The sequence below is a fragment of the Protobothrops mucrosquamatus genome, unplaced genomic scaffold (genome assembly GCF_001527695.2).
Source record: "Protobothrops mucrosquamatus isolate PMUCROS unplaced genomic scaffold, P.Mucros_1.0 scaffold381, whole genome shotgun sequence".
Lineage (NCBI taxonomy): Eukaryota > Metazoa > Chordata > Lepidosauria > Squamata > Viperidae > Protobothrops > Protobothrops mucrosquamatus.
Genome location: NW_015386713.1, coordinates 282990 through 302698, shown reverse-complemented (window position 1 = coordinate 302698; position 19709 = coordinate 282990). Strand labels below are relative to the sequence as shown.

The 19709-nt window shown below is 44.6% G+C and overlaps 1 protein-coding gene across 1 annotated transcript in view; it reads left to right on the top strand.

The window, feature by feature from the left end:
- CCDC102A (coiled-coil domain containing 102A) overlaps positions 1-12780 on the top strand; it is a 14041-nt gene extending 1261 nt beyond the window's left edge. Inside the window, exons 2-8 of the mRNA XM_015815888.1 lie at positions 522-739; positions 1768-1876; positions 2632-2748; positions 3036-3245; positions 5840-6010; positions 7864-7967; positions 12654-12780. Coding sequence (XP_015671374.1) covers positions 522-739; positions 1768-1876; positions 2632-2748; positions 3036-3245; positions 5840-6010; positions 7864-7967; positions 12654-12780 — 1056 coding nt within the window. The remainder of the gene's footprint in view (positions 1-521; positions 740-1767; positions 1877-2631; positions 2749-3035; positions 3246-5839; positions 6011-7863; positions 7968-12653) is intronic.
- The last annotated feature ends 6929 nt before the right edge of the window (positions 12781-19709 follow it).

Below are 19709 nucleotides of genomic sequence, written 5' to 3'. Positions count from 1 at the left end.
CTCTCTCTCTCTCTCTCTCTCTCTCTCTCTCTCTCTCCCATCACATCAGAATCCTGCCATGGATTTATCCTGCCTCTGAGTCTTCCTGGCTCTGCTTTTCCTTTCTTTTTCTAAAAAGAAGGTAATGTGGATACTTGAAAGAAGAACAAGGCTTATTACAATGCAACAAACACATTCTGCTGAGATTGTCTCTGGGATGGGCAGCTTGCCAGCAATGAAACATTTTGCTGGGTGAAAGAGAATTGTTGGCTCTCATCAAAGCAGCTGGTGTACATCAAAAGAAAATTGCTGGCCTCAAAGACAGAGGCTGATGTGAACGGATTGCTAAGACGGGCATGTTTGCATTTACAGAATATAGATAATGAAGAATTAACTGTCCTCAAAGTAGTTACAGTTTGAAAAAGGATGTTGGGTTGCAGGGGATTCAGTTGAAGAATAAATGTAGGGTTGATTCCTTCAAGCTGGTGCCAAACTCCTTAAGAGCCTTTATTTTTTCCGTTGGTGATTCTCAGTCCCTGCAGGATTTTGAGCTGATGGAGAACCTTCTGAAGAACAAGCAGGAAGAAGGTGAATGCTGGGACCAACGGAGCTCAGTTAGCGTCCGTTCATCCTTCACCCGTCAGGAGAGGAATCGGCTGCTTTGGGAAGACGTTTCGGTTATTGAGGAGGATGCCACTAAGATCACCGCCCTGAAGCTACGCCTGGACGAATCTCAGAAAGTGCTCCTCAAAGAAAGGGAGTGAGTGCCGCTTTCTGACAGCTCCTCTTCCTCCACCACAGGGTTCCTTCAGGAGTTGTGGTGGAATGTAGTCTGGATTCCCAGGAGGGAGGGGCTCTTTCCCAGAGGGCAAAGAGACTGCAGAACTTGGAAGGTCTAACAGGCAGGAAGATGAAAAGGGAGGACCCTCCTTAATAGTTCACAGAGTACATCTAAGAGTAATGCAGAGAGTTGCTTGTCTGGCATGATTGATGTGAGGCTCAAGAACCAAGAATGACCCGTGGAGTTACTTCTGAGTAATTTCCTTTATTGTTGTTCTCCTACAGACAGAATCTTGCCAGACTAAAGCAGCTATTTGAATAACTTAAAAGAATAGAATAGAGCTGGAAGGGACTTTGGAGGTCTTCTAGTCCTACTCAAGCAGGAGAACTTTAAATATAAGTAGTCCTCAACTTACAACCATACATTTAGTGACCATTCAAAGTTGCAACGGCACTGAAAAAAGTGACATGTGACCGTTTTACACATTACAGCATCCCCGGGGTCACGTGATCAAAATTTGGATGCTTGACCACTGGTTTATATTTATGATGATTGCAATGATCACCTTTTGTGACCTTCCGATAAGCAAAATCAATGGGGAAGCCAGATTCACTTAACAACCGTGCTACTAACTTAACAACTGCAGTGATTCACTTAAGAATTGTGGCAAGAAAGGTCGTAAAATGGGGCAAAACTCATTTTAACAATTGTCTCCCTTAGCAACAGAAACTTTGGGCTCAACTGTGGTTGTAAGTCAAAGACCACCCATACTTGAACAACTACAAATATACTCTAAGAATAGCTTGAGAGGAGCCCTTTTTAACAATCTTCCTGCCTGCCGGATTTTCCAAGCTACGCTGCCTCTTTGCCTTTTGGAAAATAGCCCCTCCCTCCTGGGAATCCAGACTGCATTCCACTACAGGAGCAACAGATGGGGAGCTTCTGCAGGGAGAGCTCCGTGCCGTCAATGCAGTTTCTCAGCCTTGCTGTTGTCTTGCCTCTTTCAGGGACAAGCTGTCCCTCAGCAAGAACATTGAGAAGCTGGAAGGTGAACTGAGCCAGTGGAAGATCAAGTATGAGGAGCTGAACAAGAATAAGCAGGAGGTGCTGAAGCAGGTGAGCTTCCCTTCATCCTTTGAACTAAATGCCATTGGACAGTGCCAGAAGTTCTTGCATTGGCCCATGCTGCAAAGTTGGGGTTGCCCAATCAGTTTTGGTCTAAACCTTGGCCACTTGAAGATGTCTGGACTTCAACTTCCAGAATCCCCCCCCCCCCAGTAAGCTTGCTGGCTTGCGAATTTTGGGCGTTGAAGTTCACCCATCTTCAAGTGGCCACGGTTGAGAAACACTTGCCTAAACTTTTCTCCATATTGGATGGATGTTAGCCTGGAGATGTTAGGCACTTTCTGTATCTCCCAAGACTTTACACCTCAACCGTTCCCTATTTTGCTTTCTCTGATTTGAATCCAAACCCCCAAGTTACCCCTTTGAAACATTTGGGGATTTGGATTCAAATTTCAACACCCGCAATACCACTTTTCTGGGGAAACACGTACACAACACAACTGCACATTACTCATCACTGCTTGCTCAAAACAGGCAAAGATACACACATGTCCATTGAATGTATCTTGGTTATTTTTCCTTCTCCTTCACTCCTCCTTTCCCTTCTCTTTCCCTTCTCCTTCTCTGCCGCTCCCTCTCCTCCTCTTCAGTGCTACTACTGTTTTGGAAGTCAGTAGGCACAGTCTAGTGGGGGCGTGGGGGCTGCAGACACGAAACCGAATAGCCTCCCTTTCTAATGCCCCAATCTGATCCACCAAGACTGATGTTGCACAAATGGCATTTCCAATTCTTTCTTTTCTCTCTAGCTGAACATCCTCAAGGAGATCCACCAGGACGAACTGGGACGTATCTCTGAGGATCTAGAAGACGAACTGGGGGCTCGCTCAAGTATGGACAAGAAACTGGTGGAGTTACGATCGGAGGTGAGACTGAAGGAGAGAGGGAATTCTCTATCGCTCGTGGGCACCTTCTGAATCCATCTTTTGTCCCATTAAAATTTAACAGCTGCTGAGTTCCAGGGGTGCTTGCTAACGTTTTAGAGCAGGGGTGTCAAAATGGCGGCCCGTGGGAAGGTCTGCTTGTCCTCCCAAATAAGCTCTCGGCTGGTCACCAGGTGATCCGGTGTCTGACGAGGAGCCTCCACAGTCACGCTTGGTTGCTGCTAATTGGTGGCCGGGCTCACACCTCTCTCTTTCCCCCCTTGCCGAAGATGGAGCGTCTGCAGGCTGAGAACGCAGCCGAGTGGGGCAAGCGAGAGCGGCTGGAAACGGAGAAGCTGAATCTGGAACGGGAGAATAAGAAGCTGCGGGCCCAGATTGAGGATCTCGAGGAGATCCTGGCTCGGAAACGGAGGCAAACCACCTGCACTCTCGACACGGATTTTAAAACCATCCAAACGGAGCTGTTTGAGAAGAATAAGGTAACTCGGATTCCAGTTTTGGTGGGGAAGGAAACCCCCTCTGCTCTGGGACTATGACTTGGGAGGGGGTGGGTTGCATGCAACTCTTCTGGGCCCGATTTGGATTCTGGATAGTACAGGCAGTCCTCGACTTACAACAGATCATTTAGTCACCGTTCAAAGTTACAACGGCACTGAAAAAAGTGACATACGACCGTTTTTCACACTTACGACTTTTGTGACGACCCTGGGGTGACGTGATCAAAGTTCAGGCACCGAGCAATTGGTTCATATTTGTGATGGTTGCTGTGTCCTGGATCATGTGATCCCTTCTGACAAGCAAAGTCAATAGAGAAGCCAGATCCACTTAACAACCAGGTTACTAACTTTACAACTGCAGCAATTCACTTAACACCTATGGCAAATGGGGCAAAACTCAGTTAACAAATGTCTCACTTAGCAACAGAAAAATTGGGCTCAACTGTGGTCATAAGTCAAGGACTACCTGCACATTGGGGTGGGGGCCAGCCTCCTCACAGTAGTGGGTGGGCTGGGAAAAATGCTGCATGTATTGCCTTTCTAATTACATATAATTTAAATTAAATTAAATGCTGTTAATATAACTGCTGTTGCTTGGGTCCCATGTATTTCTGTCGGTCTGCTGGATCTTGAAACAATAAATTGTATATGTTCCCAAGGCTGTTGGTTAACCACAGTTTGATATTATTACAGTTGGGTGTACAATCAGCCAGATGTTTAGAGTGGATTTGGCATTTTTATCCACCTACTGAATCCTTTCTAAGGACTTGAGGTAGGCAGATGTGGTATAGAGGTATCACTTGCAGGATGTCAGCTGTTCCAAGAAAAGCTGCCTTTTGCAATTGAGGGATGCTGAGTTTGTCAATGCCAATAGTGTTCAAGTGGTGCTTCCAGATGTTTTGGATTGCACTCAAGCCACCTATGATACGGTTGGTTGCACAGTCAGCCAGAAGTTTAGATTGGATTTGGCATTTTTATCCCATCTATTGCGTCCTTCTCAAGGTCCTGGGATATGCAGATGTTGTTGTTTGATGGCGTTCAAGGTCCCGTCCCAGGATGTGAGCTGTTTCCAGTAAAGCTGCTTTTTGCAATTGACTGATGGAGATTTTGTCAAGATGACAGTGATGATGACGAAACCTTTCAAGTTATAAACAATGCTGCAAAGAACTTTTATTATTGGGCAGATGCAGGTTTTTTTAAAAAAGGAAAAATCCAACAAAGTCAAAATCAACTCACTGGTGACTACCTGGACATGTGGATGTGGTTTTCTTGGCCATAAAACAGAAGCAGCTTCTGCTTTTCTTCTCCCAATTTCTGACTTCCCAGTCTAGCCAAATTCTGGTGGTCTGCCATCCAACCCATAACTCGGTTTGGCTTTTCTCATTTGTTTCTATGATCCAGCTTTCCCCCCCCCCTAATTCTGAGGACCATAGATCATAAGTATATATATTCCCATTTTATGCAGAAAAAGTCTATAATGGGTTTCCATTCAGCAATAAACCTAATTGTCTTTTCTCTAATCAAGCAAGTCAACTTGGCCATCTCTGCAAGTAGCATTCCCGTCAGCAACCATTTCTCTGTTGTGGGTCAAACATTTTTCCACTTTTGAGGTGCTCACGTCTTTTTTTTTTTGTCTCCCAAAACATACTATTTTTTTATTTAAAGTTTTGAAAGAATATAAATGGAGGAAAAAACCTCATTTAGAAGAGATAAGTGAGTTATATTCACAAAGCATTTCTAACTTTCAACAGCAGGGGACAGTCAAACCTTACTCTTGGCAAAAATGTGGTTTTTTTTGTTTTAAAATGACTGTGTCTTGCAAAACTCAGACTTATTGTGGTGTAGTGAATGCTATCACTCACACACACACACACACACACACACACACACAATCCAGTAAAATGGCCCTCTGAAAGAGGCAGTCTTGTGTGTAGAGAAGAGATTAAATGGAGATTCTCAGTGCTTTTCTGAAAGGTAACTGGACTGTTTTTTTCTTGAGGAGGAAGAAGAAGACATTTTTCCTCTCGCCCAAGAAGCTTCATCAGTGGTGCCTGGATGGTGGAGGGAGGAAAGGATGGGTTCTGGTGTTCCTATGGGAAGGATGCAAATGGGCCCACTTGGAAAGCCCGGCTGAGGGAGAAAAATGAAGATCTCTGTGCATCTTTCCAAGCATGCTTATACATCCAAACTTTGTTCTTATTGATAGGAGAAATGGTAGTGTTGTTTTTTTTTTTAAAAAAGGGCATCGGATGAGCAAAAAACAGCAAATGAAAATAAAAACCCAAAGGATGACTTTAAACTGAAACCAACTTTGCCTAGCAATAACTTAAACCCCCTTCCCTTTTGAGACCCAGAATCCAGGTCAAGTCCTCAACTTGAATCAAATTCATCAATTTAAGAGCTTCTTTCTTTATCCCAACTTTGGGATGGGTTGACCAATCAGAACAGGGCAGAGATGTTTCTGCTTCCCACAAGTTTGGCTTCCAGGCAGGCCTTCTTCTGTGGGGAGAGAGAGAAAAAAACCATCCTTTCTCCCCCCCTACACCCCCAATTCAAGCTGGTCTTGTGTCCTTCAGGAGCTGGCCGACCTGAAGCACGTCCATGCCAAACTGAAGAAGCAGCACCAGGAGAAGATGGCCGAACTGGGCCACACGATCCGGCGAGTGGAGCAGCATGAGGGAGAAGTGAAGAAGTTGCGCTTGCGAGTGGAGGAACTCAAGAAGGAACTGGCCCAAGCGGAGGACGAGGTGAGTCTCCTTCTGCCTCTGCAATGTTGACTTTCGGGAAGTCGCAAATATAGGAGTGCCCATTGCCGTCCTTTTCTCGTTCCACCAGCAAAGCTGAGCTAGCCCATTGGGTCTGAAGGGATCAAGATCAGCTGGGTAGGTTCTGGATATTACAGGCTACAGGAACTGGGCATGGCTAGTCTTAACAACTGTGGCAAGAAAGAAAATAAAACAGGGCAAAATTCATTTTAACCATTTTCTTGCTTAGTAACAGAAATCTTGGGCTCATAAGTCAAGAACTACCTGTAGTTAGGCCTGGCCTTAAAAGATGTTATGGCTTATTCTTAACCTCTTGATAGTTTTTTGCTGTTTGTTGTTTTCCCCTTAATATAGATCAGGAAGGCAAAACGTTTGCTCCAGACTTCAGCCAGATTTAGAAGCCAATGAAATAGTGCAAAAAATACATCAGGGTTAATTTTACCAAGCTCTGGTCATTATTGCCAAGGAAAACCCATTAAGGTCCAACCGTCAGCCACGATGAGGAAGAAAATGCATTTTTTATTTAGAACGACTCTCCTCTTTGGCCCTGGAACTGCCTTGTTGTGCCCAATGCTGGATGTGCCCTTGGTTGAGCTCACTTTAATTGGCTTCTATTGATCCTGTGGAGATGCTTTGCCCTCGTTCTTTTTATGTCGTTTGCTTACGTCTAAGTACCATATTACGCTATTCATATTTTATGGCTTCTGGAATCACCATTGGATATTAAGACCGGACATCCATGGAGCAGAGACTGATAAATCCCATTGATTTCAAAAGGAGCGACCGTCCCAGGGTTTTTAATGATTGTCGTGCACTAATTCTCTAGGTGGTTTGGCTGGAGATGGGAGAGAACGCACACCGCACGTAATAGATGCTCCTAGCTAAAGGTTTCTCGTAACACGAGAAAAGAGGTTCAAACTCTGGAAAGAGTACAGAGAAGAGCAACAAAGATGATTAGGGGGCTGGAAGCTAAAATATATCAAGAATGGTTGCAGGAATTGGGTAGGTCTAGTTTAATGAAAAGATGAACTGGGGGTGACATGATAGCAGTGTTCCAGTATTTGAGGCAGAGGTCCCCACCAGGGACTGGAGAGAATAGAATAGAATAGAATAGAATTACAGAATAGAATAGAATAGAATAGAACCTTGGAGGTCCTCTAGTCCAGCCCCCTGCTCAAGCAGGAGAACCTATACCATTTCAAACAAGCGACTGTCAAATCTCTTCTTAAAAACCTCCAGTGATGGAGCGCCCACAATTTCGGGAGGCAAACTGTTCCACCGGTTAATTGTCCTCACTGTTAGGAACTTTCTCCTTAATTCCAGGTTGCTTCTCTCTTTGATCAGTTTCCAACCGTTGTGTCTCGTCCTTCCCTCTGGTGCTCTGGTGAACAACCTGACCCCTTCTGCCTTGTGGCAGCCCCTCAGAAACTGGAACACTGCTATCATGTCTCCCCTATTTCTTCTTTTCTTTTAGGATTGTATGGGTAGATATTACGGAAGGGGTCAGTGGTGGGATTCAAATATGTGAACATCTGCGTGGATGCCACTTCCAGAAGTCCTTCCTGGGCAACCAAAAATTAGCTAACGGTTCTGCCAAAGTGGTGCAAACCGGCTGAATCCCACCACTGGAAGGGGGGCCTCTGAGCCTGCTGTGGGGTACCCCAAGGGGACGATTACGGCACAGCGGTCTTTTTATTTTTTTAAATTGTTTTGATGATTGTTTCATTTTTTTGGTTTCATGACTGCTGTCAGCCACCCAGAGTCGCTTGAGGTGGGCGGCCGTGTAAAACTATTGAAATGAGTCAAATAAGCACTCTGGTCTCTGCCCCTCGCAGCTGGATGACGCTCATAACCAGGTCCGCAAACTGCAAAGATCGCTGGATGAGCAGACGGAACAGAACGAAAATCTCCAAGTCCAGCTGGAACACCTGCAATCCAGGTAGGGGAAAGAAGTAAGAGACCTCTATTTGCTGTCGAGGGAGGAGAATACGAGAAGGAATGCAGGCAGTCCTCGGCTTATGGCCCTAACTGAGCCCAATAAAGCAGTCGTTGAGCAAATGTGGCCGTCATGAAGCAGATCTGTTTTGCACAATGGGTGTTTTTCGCCAGAAACCAGAAGTAAAAGCTGGAAACCAACAAAAAGCATCAAAAGTCACAGGATGCTGCAATCCGTCATCAAGATGAGCTGTTGGCCAGGCACCCAGAATGCACCCAGGGTGCGGCCACTGCAACTTCAAAATTGGATTGCATTTGGGGGTCTGTCATAAGTTCAGACGGTTGCTAAGTGACCAGATATAAGTCAAGGACCCCCTGTATCTCTCAGAAAATTTCATATATGTGCATAAAGCACCTTTTCTGAGACCACTGTAACTTCAAACAGTCATTAAACGACCAGCCATAAGTCAAGGACTATCCATAGTCTTCCACTGCTTCTCATCCTCGTGAACTTTAAGCTGTATGGACTTCAATTCCTATAATTCCCCAGCCAGCATGAAAAGTTGAATTCTGGGAGTTGACGTCCACCTCACTTTTAAAGTTGCTGAAGTTGAGAAGACGCTGAATTAATCCAATCTAGAAATTCTTCACTTCCTTTTGCCCCTTGCAGAGAAAAGTCAGGCTGAAAAAGGCTGTCTGTCATCAGTGGTCCTTTACAGAACAACATACAGGACTTGTGTCCTGGTCTCCATTCCTATCCCAGCTTCTGGTTTCTCCAGGACCATCTCCTCCTCCTCCTCCTCCTCCTCCTCCTCCTCCTCCTCCTCCTCCTCCTCCTCTTGTTCTTCCACTTTTAAAATATTTATTGCGCTCTGTTCTCAACTTCCAATTTTGTTCCCTTCTCAGGAACTCCAAAGCAATTAAGAGAAAAGCCACCTCCTAGAAAACTCCTGGTAATTTGTTAGCTGAACACAACATGCAAATTGGCTGCAGCTATAATTAGAGAGGAGAGGAAGGTGGGGGGGTTTGCTCTGAGGAGCGGCGCTTGGGCAAAAGAGGGCATCTTGGCGAGAAGCTGCCATGGGGGACCCAGCCAGGTGGGGCCCTTGTCTCCTGGGTCAGCTGTGGGGGGAGAAGAAGGGGGCCCCTTTCACTAGCCAGGGGAGAAAAGGGGTCAGGCAGAAGGTATCATGCTGGATCAGCGAGCCAATCTTGAGGAACGCCATCAGGGTCTCCTGCTTGAGCAGGGGGTTGGACTAGAAGACCTCCAAGGTCCCTTCCAGCTCTATTATTCTGTTAAAAAAGTCAAGATGGCATCTGGGACAGTGGGGGGAGGTGTCAAAGCCCCACCTTTTTTCATGCATCATGGCGGATTTTTTTTTTAAAAAAAACACTATCCCCGCCCCACTTCCGCAGCCACCTGGCTTGCAAGAATCTCTTCTGCACACTGCTCTTTTGTTTGAGTTCACAACGTGCAGCTCCTTTTGTGACTGGAGGGGCAGGTGAACGTTGTTGTGTGTGAAGGATTCACAACCCCAGGAAAAGAAAAAAAGGCCCGGCCTGGAAGAGGAAGGTTGAGAGGGCTCCGCTCTGAGCAAAGTGCCTTTAAGAGATACTTTAATTTTATGGCCTTTTTAGAAAGAGGGGTTTTTTTTTTTTAATTTGCATGTGTGCTTCTCTAGCAATAAAATACTGAAATGTCTGTCAGACAGATCGATTCTGCTCCATTGAAAGACGAGGCAGCTGGTTCTCTCTCTCTCTCTCTCTCTCTTTCTCTCTTTTTCCTTTCTTGCAAAGAGAAGAGGGAGGAGGAGGAGGAGAGGGGGATATGGTTTTTATCTTCTTATTTTATTGGGGAGGCCGCCATTAAATCAAAGGAGAATAATGGAGCTTTCCTCGGCACCCCCTCCGAGAGATCCCTTTCCCCCTCCCCACCTTAAATAATGTATGCTTTTTCCAGTAAAAAGCAGCTGAAGTCAGGTAGCTGCGTGCCCAGAGAATGCTAGGCGAGGCCTCGCTCCATTCAGGCTTTGTGGCTTTGGATTGGAAACTCCGGACATAAATTTTCTCGGGGTGAAACTTAATGCTGGGAAGATCAGGGAGCAAATAGTGCTGAGGATGCCCAGTTGGAGAGGCCAGCCGGATAAAGGCCTGCCTGCCCCTCCCAGCACCCACCCACCCCCCAGCAGCAGAAGGGGGGGCAGGCAGCTGTGGGCCTTCTCCAAACTCGCCCTGGACTTCAGGACATGCCCAGCAGCTGAAAGCAAATTTTAAGGTGGCACAACTTTCCAGATGCAAGTAATCTGATATAGAATAGAATAGAGCTGGAAGGGACCTTGGAGGTCTTCTAGTCCAGCCCCCTGCTCAAGCAGGAGAACCTATATCATTTCAGACAAGTGACTGTCCAGTCTTTTCTTAAAAACCTCCAGGGATGGAGCACCCACGATTTCAGGAGGCCAGCTGTTCCACTGGTTAATTGTCCTCACTGTCAGGAAGTTTCTCCTTAATTCCAGGTTGCTTCTCTCCTTGGTTAGTTTCCATCCATTGTTTCTTGTCCTGCCTTCTGGTGCTTTGGAGAATAGTGTGACCCTCCCTCTTCTTTGTGGCAGCCCCCCAAATACTGGAATACTGCTATCATGTCTGCCCCATTTCTTCTTTTCTTTAGACTAGCCAACTTCCTAACAGTGAGGACAATCAACCGGTGGGACAGCTTGACTCCAGAAGTTGTGGATGCTTCATTACTGGAGATTTTTAAGAAGAGACTGGACAGCCACTTGTCTCAAATTGTGTAGGGTCTGGAGGTTGGACTAGAAGACCTCCAAGGTCCCTTCCAGCTGTATTCCGAATCTGGATTGGAAAACTGCATGCAGCTTGAAAATCCAGATTCTCCATTTGGGAACGTGGGAGCATTGAACAGTTCTTGATATATCTCTATTTCGGCTTGTGTCCCCAGCCCAAGAAGCCTGTGTGTTAAAAGAGAAGCTAGGAATTGCCGCTTGATCTTGTATATTGAGTGTAGGCCTTAAATGTTTCAGTATCCCATCTGCAATCGTCTGTCTTTGGACTGACTTTGTAGAGCAAAATCTTAAGCAGCTTGACCTACTTTTTTTGGGGGGGGGGGTCTTGCAGGGTTTTTTTTTAACTACTTGCTTGATAACAAGGTCTGGAGAATTCAGAAGCTCACCCATATATCCTTCTATTCTCCATCTTTTCAGTTGCATCCTAACTAAATTGCCTCTGAGCGACATGCAGGCACATTAAACGGCTGCAAGTATCTGCGATGGGCGGGGGGGAAGCATTAGACTTTTATTTATAAATAACGAACATCCGGGGAGATGTAAATCCTTCCATCAACCAAGCCTCCTACTATCCCGTTCCTTGAAGGCGCCTACTAAGGACTTGCCGCTGTCGCATGATGGGTTCAGGAAAAAGTTTTGGATTCAATCAAAAATGTGTTGTGCTACTGAAAACGTGGGGGAGGCTGGTGGAGATTGTCCAGATGCAACTTTACCAGCGAGTTACACCCTCTTAATTGGATGACATTTAAATATAAAAGGGTAGTTTTGGAATCAAGTGGGCAGGGGTCTATTTATATCTCTTGATCTCTTGGCGGAAAGAACTGGTTTCTTCTTAAGCATTTAAAGCCAGGTTTGTCAACCTTGGCAACTTGAAGATCCATGGACGTCAACTCCCAGAATTCCCCAGCCAGCTTGGCTGGCTGGGGAATTCTGGGAGTTGACGTCCACGGACCTTCAAGTTGCCAAGGTTGACAAACACTGACCTAAAGTAAAAAATGAACAAAAATCTATGAGCTTTGATTATTTATATATGTATTCATTTATATGGTTTATACACTACAGGGAATCAGGTGGCTGAAAGCGGCTACAGGTAGTTCTCGACTTTACAACCATTCATTTAAGGACCGTTTGAAATTACAACGGCACGGGGAAAAAGGGACTCATGAACATTTTTCACACTTATGACCGTTGCAACAGCCCCATAGTCACATGATCAAAATTCGGACGACTTTCATCGACTCTCGCTTAGCAACAGAAATTTTGGGCTAAATTGTGATCATAAGTCAAGGACTACCTGTAACTGCAATAGACCAGGAGGCTGCGCAGGTAGGGAAGCTGGATAAAATTATGTTCCACCCGTAACCATCTAATTAAATTGTGTTGACTGTCTGTTCTTGGATTAAGACATTCCCCTAAAACAGGGATAGGCAACCTTGGCTCTTTTACGACTCGTGGACTTCAACTCCCAGAATTCCTGAGCCAGCCACGCTGAGGGGAAAGGGAGAGGTTTCCAAGCTGAGCCAGGCTGGCTCAGGAATTCTGGGAGTTGAAGTCCACCAGTCATAAAAGAGCCAAGGTTGCCTACCCCTGCCCTAGAATATCAGAGGTGGGGAACCATGGGCCCTTTAGGACTTGTGGACTTCAACTCCCAGAATTCTTGAGCCAGTATGGCTGGCTCATGAATTCTGGGAGCTGGAAGTCCACAAGTCATAAAAGGGCCATCGTTCCCCCATCCTTGCCATATATGAAGCTTTGGGTGATCCAGGATGGCTGTTTTTAAAGCTTTGTACCTCTTTGGGGCACCAATGCTTGCTTTCCCCTCTGCTTAAATGTAATTGTCAAAATACATGCTAAAATATCTAAGGAGGCTTCTTCTCTGTTCTCTGGGGCAGACTTCGCCGGCAGCAGAACCTCCCTCTGTTTGGGAAGATCCGTGGCTCACGCTTTGGTCCGGGTGAGCCTGGAGATTGTACCAGCGACCTGGATGAAGATGAAGACTTGAAAATCCAGGTTCCGTAGCAGCTGGTTCCACGTCTGGAGACACCGAAGGTTGCATCTCAAAAGGCCAGGAAATTGTGGAGCTGAGCCCAGTGGCTCTCGGAGGAGATGGTTCCTTCTCCCACCTTAGAGCCTTTTCTTTCACCTGACTCGAAGGATGATCAAAGCGCTCTAGACAAATGACATCAGCCGTCATGCGCTGGCCTTCATCAGAAGAAGATTTGTGCAGAAGTTCTGAGGAACCTTCTTGAAAGTCACACCCCCGTTTCTCATTTGCCTTCTCCCCGTTCAGCCTCAGTCCCTCCCAACACCACTGAGGCTAACTAGAGCAAAATACTATAAGCTTCACATAACCCAAAGCAGCGAGAATCATTTCCTCCCGGAATGGAGAGAACATGCTAACTGCACCTCTACAGCCTTAATTTCTCTCCCACACACAGCTTCTGCGAATGCTCCTTTCCTTGGACTTAAGTTGTGTGCAACTGCAACTCTGCAGATCCAAGCTTTGGGGATGAGCTCATCTGATACAGCAGGCTGAGGAGGAGGGAACCAAAGTGGGGGAGAGAACAAGTCAGCTTCTCGGTTACCAAAGGTCCCACTGAATCCAGGCACTTTGACTGTCACCTCTTCCCCAAACCAACCAGCCCAAGAACCTCTGACTTCCCTCCATATCTCCTGAGGTCTGAAGAGAAGGCAATGGAAACACCAGAAAACCTGAGAGGTGGATTTTTCCATCTCATTAGCCTACCTTCTATATCAGTGGTGGGATTCAAATAGGTGAACAACCGGTTCTCTGGGTGGATGCCGCTTCTGGAAGTCCGTTCTGGGCCTGGGCAACAAAAAATTAGCTACCGGTTCTGCCGAAGTGGTGCAAATCGGCTGAATCCCACCGCTGTTCTATATTTGTATGTGTAAATATATGTTTTGTATGATAACATTGAACTACCCATGAAATTCCTGCCTACCTACAGGAGAAAAGTTAAGAGTGAACCTATTTTCCAAAGCACCTGAAGGCCAGACAAGGAATAACGGATGGAAACTGGTCAAGGAGAGATTCAACCAGGAAATAAGGAGAAATTTTCTGACAGTGAGGACTATCAACCAATGGAACAGACTTCCTTCAGATGTTGTTGGTGCTTCATCACTGGAGGCTTTCAAGAAGAGACCGGACTGCCATCTGTCAGAAATAGTGTAGGGACTCCTGCTTGGGCTGGACTAGATGACCTACAAGGTTCCTTCTATTCTATTCTGTTCTATTCTATTCTATTCTATTCTATATTCTATTCTATTCTATATTCTATTCTATTCCATTCCATTCCATTCCATTCTATTCTATTCTATATTCCATTCCATTCTATTCCATTCTATTCCATTCTATTCTATTCTATTCTATTCTATTCTATTCTATTCTATTCTATTCTATTCTATATTCTATTCTATTCTATTCTATTCTATTCTATTCTATTCTATATTATATTATATTCTATTCCATTCCATTCCATTCTATTCTATTCTATTCTATATTCTATTCCATTCCATTCTATTCTATTCTATTCTATTCTATTCTATTCTATTCTATTCTATTCTATTCTATTCCACTCCACTCCACTCCACTCCATTCCATTCCATTCTATTCTATTCTATTCTATTCTATATTCTATTCCATTCCATTCCATTCCATTCTATTCTATTCTATTCTATTCTATTCTATTCTATTCTATTCCTTATTCTATTCTATTCCTTATTCTATTCTATTCCATTCCTATTCTATTCTATTCTATTATTCTATTCTATTCTATTCTATTCTATTCTATTCTATTCCATTCCATTCCTATTCTATTCTATTCTATTCTATTCTATTCTATTCTATTCTATTCTATTCTATTATTCTATTCTATTCTATTCTATTCTATTCTATTCTATTCCATTCCATTCCATTCCATTCTATTCTATTCTATTCTATTCTATTTCTAGATATGTGATGTCCCAAGGATGCTTTTTTTTTTCCTTCCAAAACGCAAATGGACTGGTTTTTTGAGGAAGAAGAAGGACAGTTTGCTTCTCCTCCAAGAAGCTTCATCAGTTGTGTGATGATGAAGTCACCAAACTGGTGAAGCTTCTTGGGCGAGAAGCGAAGCGTCTTCTTGTTAAAAAAAACAACAGTCCAGTTACCTTTTGGGGGGGGGGGAAAGCACTTCTGAGACAACTCTGACCAGGATGATAGACAATGATACGCTATGATTCTTCAAACCATCTGCTTTGTGCCAAAAGATCTAAAATATCCACTTGTGGGGGAAGAGGCAACAGCACATCAATTTCTTTCCCAGCTGATGCTTCTCCAGTTAGATTTAAAGAGCCTCCAGTATTAAACCATGGTTTATGTGGCTTTCCCTAACAGGCTACCTTCCAGGTGATACTTCTTCTTTTCCTCCTCCACGCTGGCTGAGGGATTCTGGGAGTTGAAGTCCACAAGTCATAAAAGGGCCAAGTTTGAAGACCCCTGTTCCTAGATGGTTGCTTTGGATCTGTGTCTCTTCCCTGTTCCATTCCTACCACCTTTTCCTTCTCCCATACTTCCTGCCTTTCCCAAAGACTTCCAAGTTTTTTGCAATTGCAAGCTCCATTCTTGAAATCTGGAGAGCTGACCGCTAGTCAGGAAATACATGACAGCACTCATGCTTTGCTGTGTGTTGGTTGCATTGTTTAGAGCAGTGTTTCTCAACTGTAGCAACTTGAAGATGTGTGGACTTCAACTCCCAGAATTCCCCAGCCAGCTGAGTCCACGTATCTTCAAGTTGCCAGGATTGGGAAACACTTGGTTAGAGACCTGGGAATCCTGGTTGCAATACAATTTAGGTTTTGTTGGTACTGAACGCACAAAACCTTATTTCATCTGGTGCTCTTTCTGAAGCTGTGAACAGATGTTGAGTCAACCTCTGGGACATGGAAGATTCCCATAGGTACCATTGATTTCACAGCAAAGGAATTATTTGTTCCAACTTTTTTTTAATAAACAAGAGTTTATACTAAATGTGTTGGGTGGATTTGATATGAAATGAAAAACTGCTGCAGGATTTGGGAATGGCCAGTCTAGAGAAAGGAAGGACTGGGATGACATGATAGCAGCATTCCAGTATTTAAGAGGCTGCCACAAAGAAGAAGAGGATCAATTTATTTTCCAAAGCACCTCTTATTGGAGGAGACTTCCAATGATGGATTTGGGGGGAGGGGCAAAAATTCCACTTGATGGTCTCTCTCTCTCTCGATCGATATTCTGACAAGCTCAGATTCTTCCTTTCTCCCCGGTTTTATTTATGCGTATGCACGCACGGGCGTGTGCATTTGAAAGGATCCTCTCCACGAGTTGCCCGATGAATAAAACATGGAGCCTTGCAATTACCAGCTCACCCAGGCTTATTTGCCTTGGCAGCTAATATGGCTTTGGAGAGGAGCCCAAAACAATGGTTAAAAATTAAGCAATAATGGGCCTGTGATAACCATTTTATAGCAAACCTGGAGTTCATGTTTCCACCAGTGTGACTTTAGAATAGAACAGAACAGAATAGAGCTGGAAGGGACCTTGGAGGTCCTCTAGTCCAGCCCCCTGCTCAAGCAGGAGAACCTATACCATCTCACAAAAGTGACTATCCAGTCTCTTAAAAATCTCCAGTGATGGAGCATCCACGATTTCTGAAGGAAATCTCACTGTCAGGAAGTTTCTCCTTAATTCCAGGTTGCTTCTCTCTTTGATCAGTTTCCATCCATTGTTTCTCATCCTGCCCTCTGGTGCTTTGGTGAATAACGTGACCCCCTCTTCTCTGTGGCAGCCCCTCAAATATCGGAATACTGCTATCATGTCTCCCCTATTTCTTCTTTTCGTTAGACTAGCCAAACCCAAGTCCTGCAGACGTTCTTCGTATGTTTTAGTCTCCAGGCCTTTGATCCTTAGTTGTTCTTCTCTGACTTTTTTCCAAACTCTCAACATCTTTTTTTGTGATATGGGGACCAAAATTGGCTGCAGTGAGCTCACTCCCTCCCCAGACTAAGATGCAGAAGCGCAGAAGGAGTTTTGGAAATGGTTTCCAGGGAAACTACAGGCAGTCTCTTCGGATCTGGACCTCCTTGCAAAGAAGGAATGCGTTAAAGGGGCGGACAAACACTTGCAAACTGTATGTCTGCAGGCAAACTGTTTATCTGTATGTGCTCCATCACTGGAGGTTTTTAAGAAGAGACTGGACAGCCACTTGTCTGAAATGATATAGGGTCTCCTGCTTGAACAAGGGGTTGGGCTAGAAGACCTCCAGGGTCCCTTCCGGCTCTGTTCTGATTCTGTTCGTTACAGGAACCTTTCAACTTTGAGAACCAAATGTCTGAGGGTTATTTTTCTGTTTGCTGTTTCCTCTCGGTGTCCTTTTCCTTCTGTGCAGTATCTAGTGAGATTGCAAGTGTGGGAGCAGGAACTGCTAAGTCTTTTCATCTTTTTTCTGGGAACCACTCAGGCAGAACCAAATATAAATGGGGGGAAATAGACAAACACAGGAAGCCTGTGTCACACCCAGCTAGTTCATGAAGGCCACTCTCTGTGGGAAGTGCCACCTCCACCTTTCATTTTCTCTCTGACCTCAAGGTTGACTACCCCCCCCTTCAGAAACCGTAGCTAGAGTTACACCTCTCTCTAAGGAGACCATTCCAAGTATCTGATCAGTGCTGGGCTACAATCAATAGCAGCTCTGGCTGTTGCGTAATAAATTGGTTTGTGTTCAAGGTGCCTCACGTCCCTTTGACTAAACAACTGCCCAGCTGGGAAATATGATTCTTGAATTAATTCTGCAGCAAATGATCAAGCAGGGAGCCCTGATCTAACACGCCTTGTACCTCTTTATTTGTCTCTCTGAATTCAGGCTGCATCTCGTCTCCAGGTCTTTGTCTGGAAGTATTGGAAGAGTCTATCAGCCTTGTTCCCACTTCCAGCGCGCCCTTTATTTAGAGGTTCTTCTTTCATAGATCTATAGCAGGGGTCTTCAAACTTGGCCCTTTTATGACTTGTGGACTTCAACTCCCAGAATTCCTCAGCCAGCATTGCTGGCTGAGGAATTCTGGGAGTTGAAGTCCACAAGTCATAAAAGGGCCAAGTTTGAAGACCCCTGATCTATAGCAACCAACAATAAACCAGCTGGATCGTTCTTCATTCACCATTCCCATTTGAGAGAAGATGGACGACTCCTAGTTTCTAATCTGTGCAACATTGTGCCGCGATTCCACAGCAATGCCAGTGTCAAAAGTCCAGGTAGTCCTCAACTTACAACATTTAGTGACTGTTTGAAGTTACAGCGGCACTGAAAAAAGTGACTTATGACCGTTTTTCACACTTACAACCATTGCAGCATCTCCAGGGTCAAGTGATCAGAAAAACAGATAATTTTGGGCTCATTCGAGGTCGTAAATTGAGGACTAGCTCTATTCATGATCTTGATTTTTTTAGGAGAGAAATGCCTGCTGCCTGCAGTGTACGCAGCACGTACATTTATTTTTTCAAAACAGTTGAGTCTTGGGGAACCTTAAGGATTAATAAAGGTATTATCTCATAGCCTTTATACATCACAATGGACTGTAAATGTGACAAATAAGATACGTTCACAGGAAGGCAACTATTGTTTAGTAAATTTAGGAGGCCTAGTGGAGCAATTCTCACAATTGGAAGACAGCCACTGAAAGCTGTACTGTTACTTATTCAAAAAGGAATGTAAATAATAGGAAGGAAGGAAGGGATCCATTTTCTGCTAAGAAGATCCTCTTTTGCAGAGAAATCCAAGAGAATGACATTGCTGAAAACATCTGTACAGGTGGGATCAACCTATTCTCCACAGCACCTGTGGGCAGAACAAGAAGTAATGGATGGAAGCTCCGGAGCCGTGGTGGCGCAGTGGTTAGAATGCAGTATTGCAGGCTAACTCTGCCCACTGCCAAGAGTTCGATCCTGACCAGCTCAAGTTTGACTTAGGCTTCCATCCTTCCGAGGTTGGTAAAATGAGGATGCAGATTGTTAAGGGCAAGAGGCTGACTCTGTAAATCGCTTAAGAGAGGGCTATAAGGCACTATGAAGTGGTATATAAGTCTAAGTGCTATTGCCATTGCTAAAGAGAGATCCAAATCAGAGAAAGTTCCTGAGAGGAAGAACAATTAACCAGTGGAATGGCTTGCCTTCAGAAGTTGTGAGTGCTCCATTACTGGAGGTTTTTTAGAAGAGACTGGACAGCCATTTGTCCAGAACGATGTAGGAATTCCTTCTTGAGCAGGGGGTTGGACTAGAAGACCTCCAAGTTCCCTTCCAACTTTGTTATTCTATATTCTAAATCAGGAGGTTGCAGTTAGTAACAAACTGAAGTAACCAAGGCAGGATAAGGGTAGACCTTGGGGACAGCATGGTAAGGATAGTTGATTAGTACTTCAGTCACTAGCAAGGAAAGACCCAACATGTTGCAATCACCAGCAGGAAAATCAATTAGCTAACCAATGTGCTTAACGAATTGTGTGAGCTGTGGACAGAATCAATCTTGATTTACCAAATTATTTAACAAAGTAGCATATGGTTATTCTAACTAGCAAACTAGATAAATAGGAGATGGCTGGCGTGACTGCTAGCTGAATGCATAGCTGGCTTGAAAATTGTTCTCCGTGAACGTTCACTGGAATAGGCTCACAAAATTGCAGAAAGGGTCCCAGAAGAGAGGCCCAGATTTTCGTTCTGGGCTCATTATCTTTCAACATTTTCACGCAAGTGCTGTATTGAGAGGCAGGAAGAATGCTGATTAAATCTGCGGATGACACAAAATTGGTAAAATAGCTAATAGTTTAGATGGCAAAAATAATACTCTTTTTCTCATCTTTAGAAGCTGGAGAAATGGGTTGAAAATACGATAGGAAAATGGAACAGGGAGAAAAATACACTC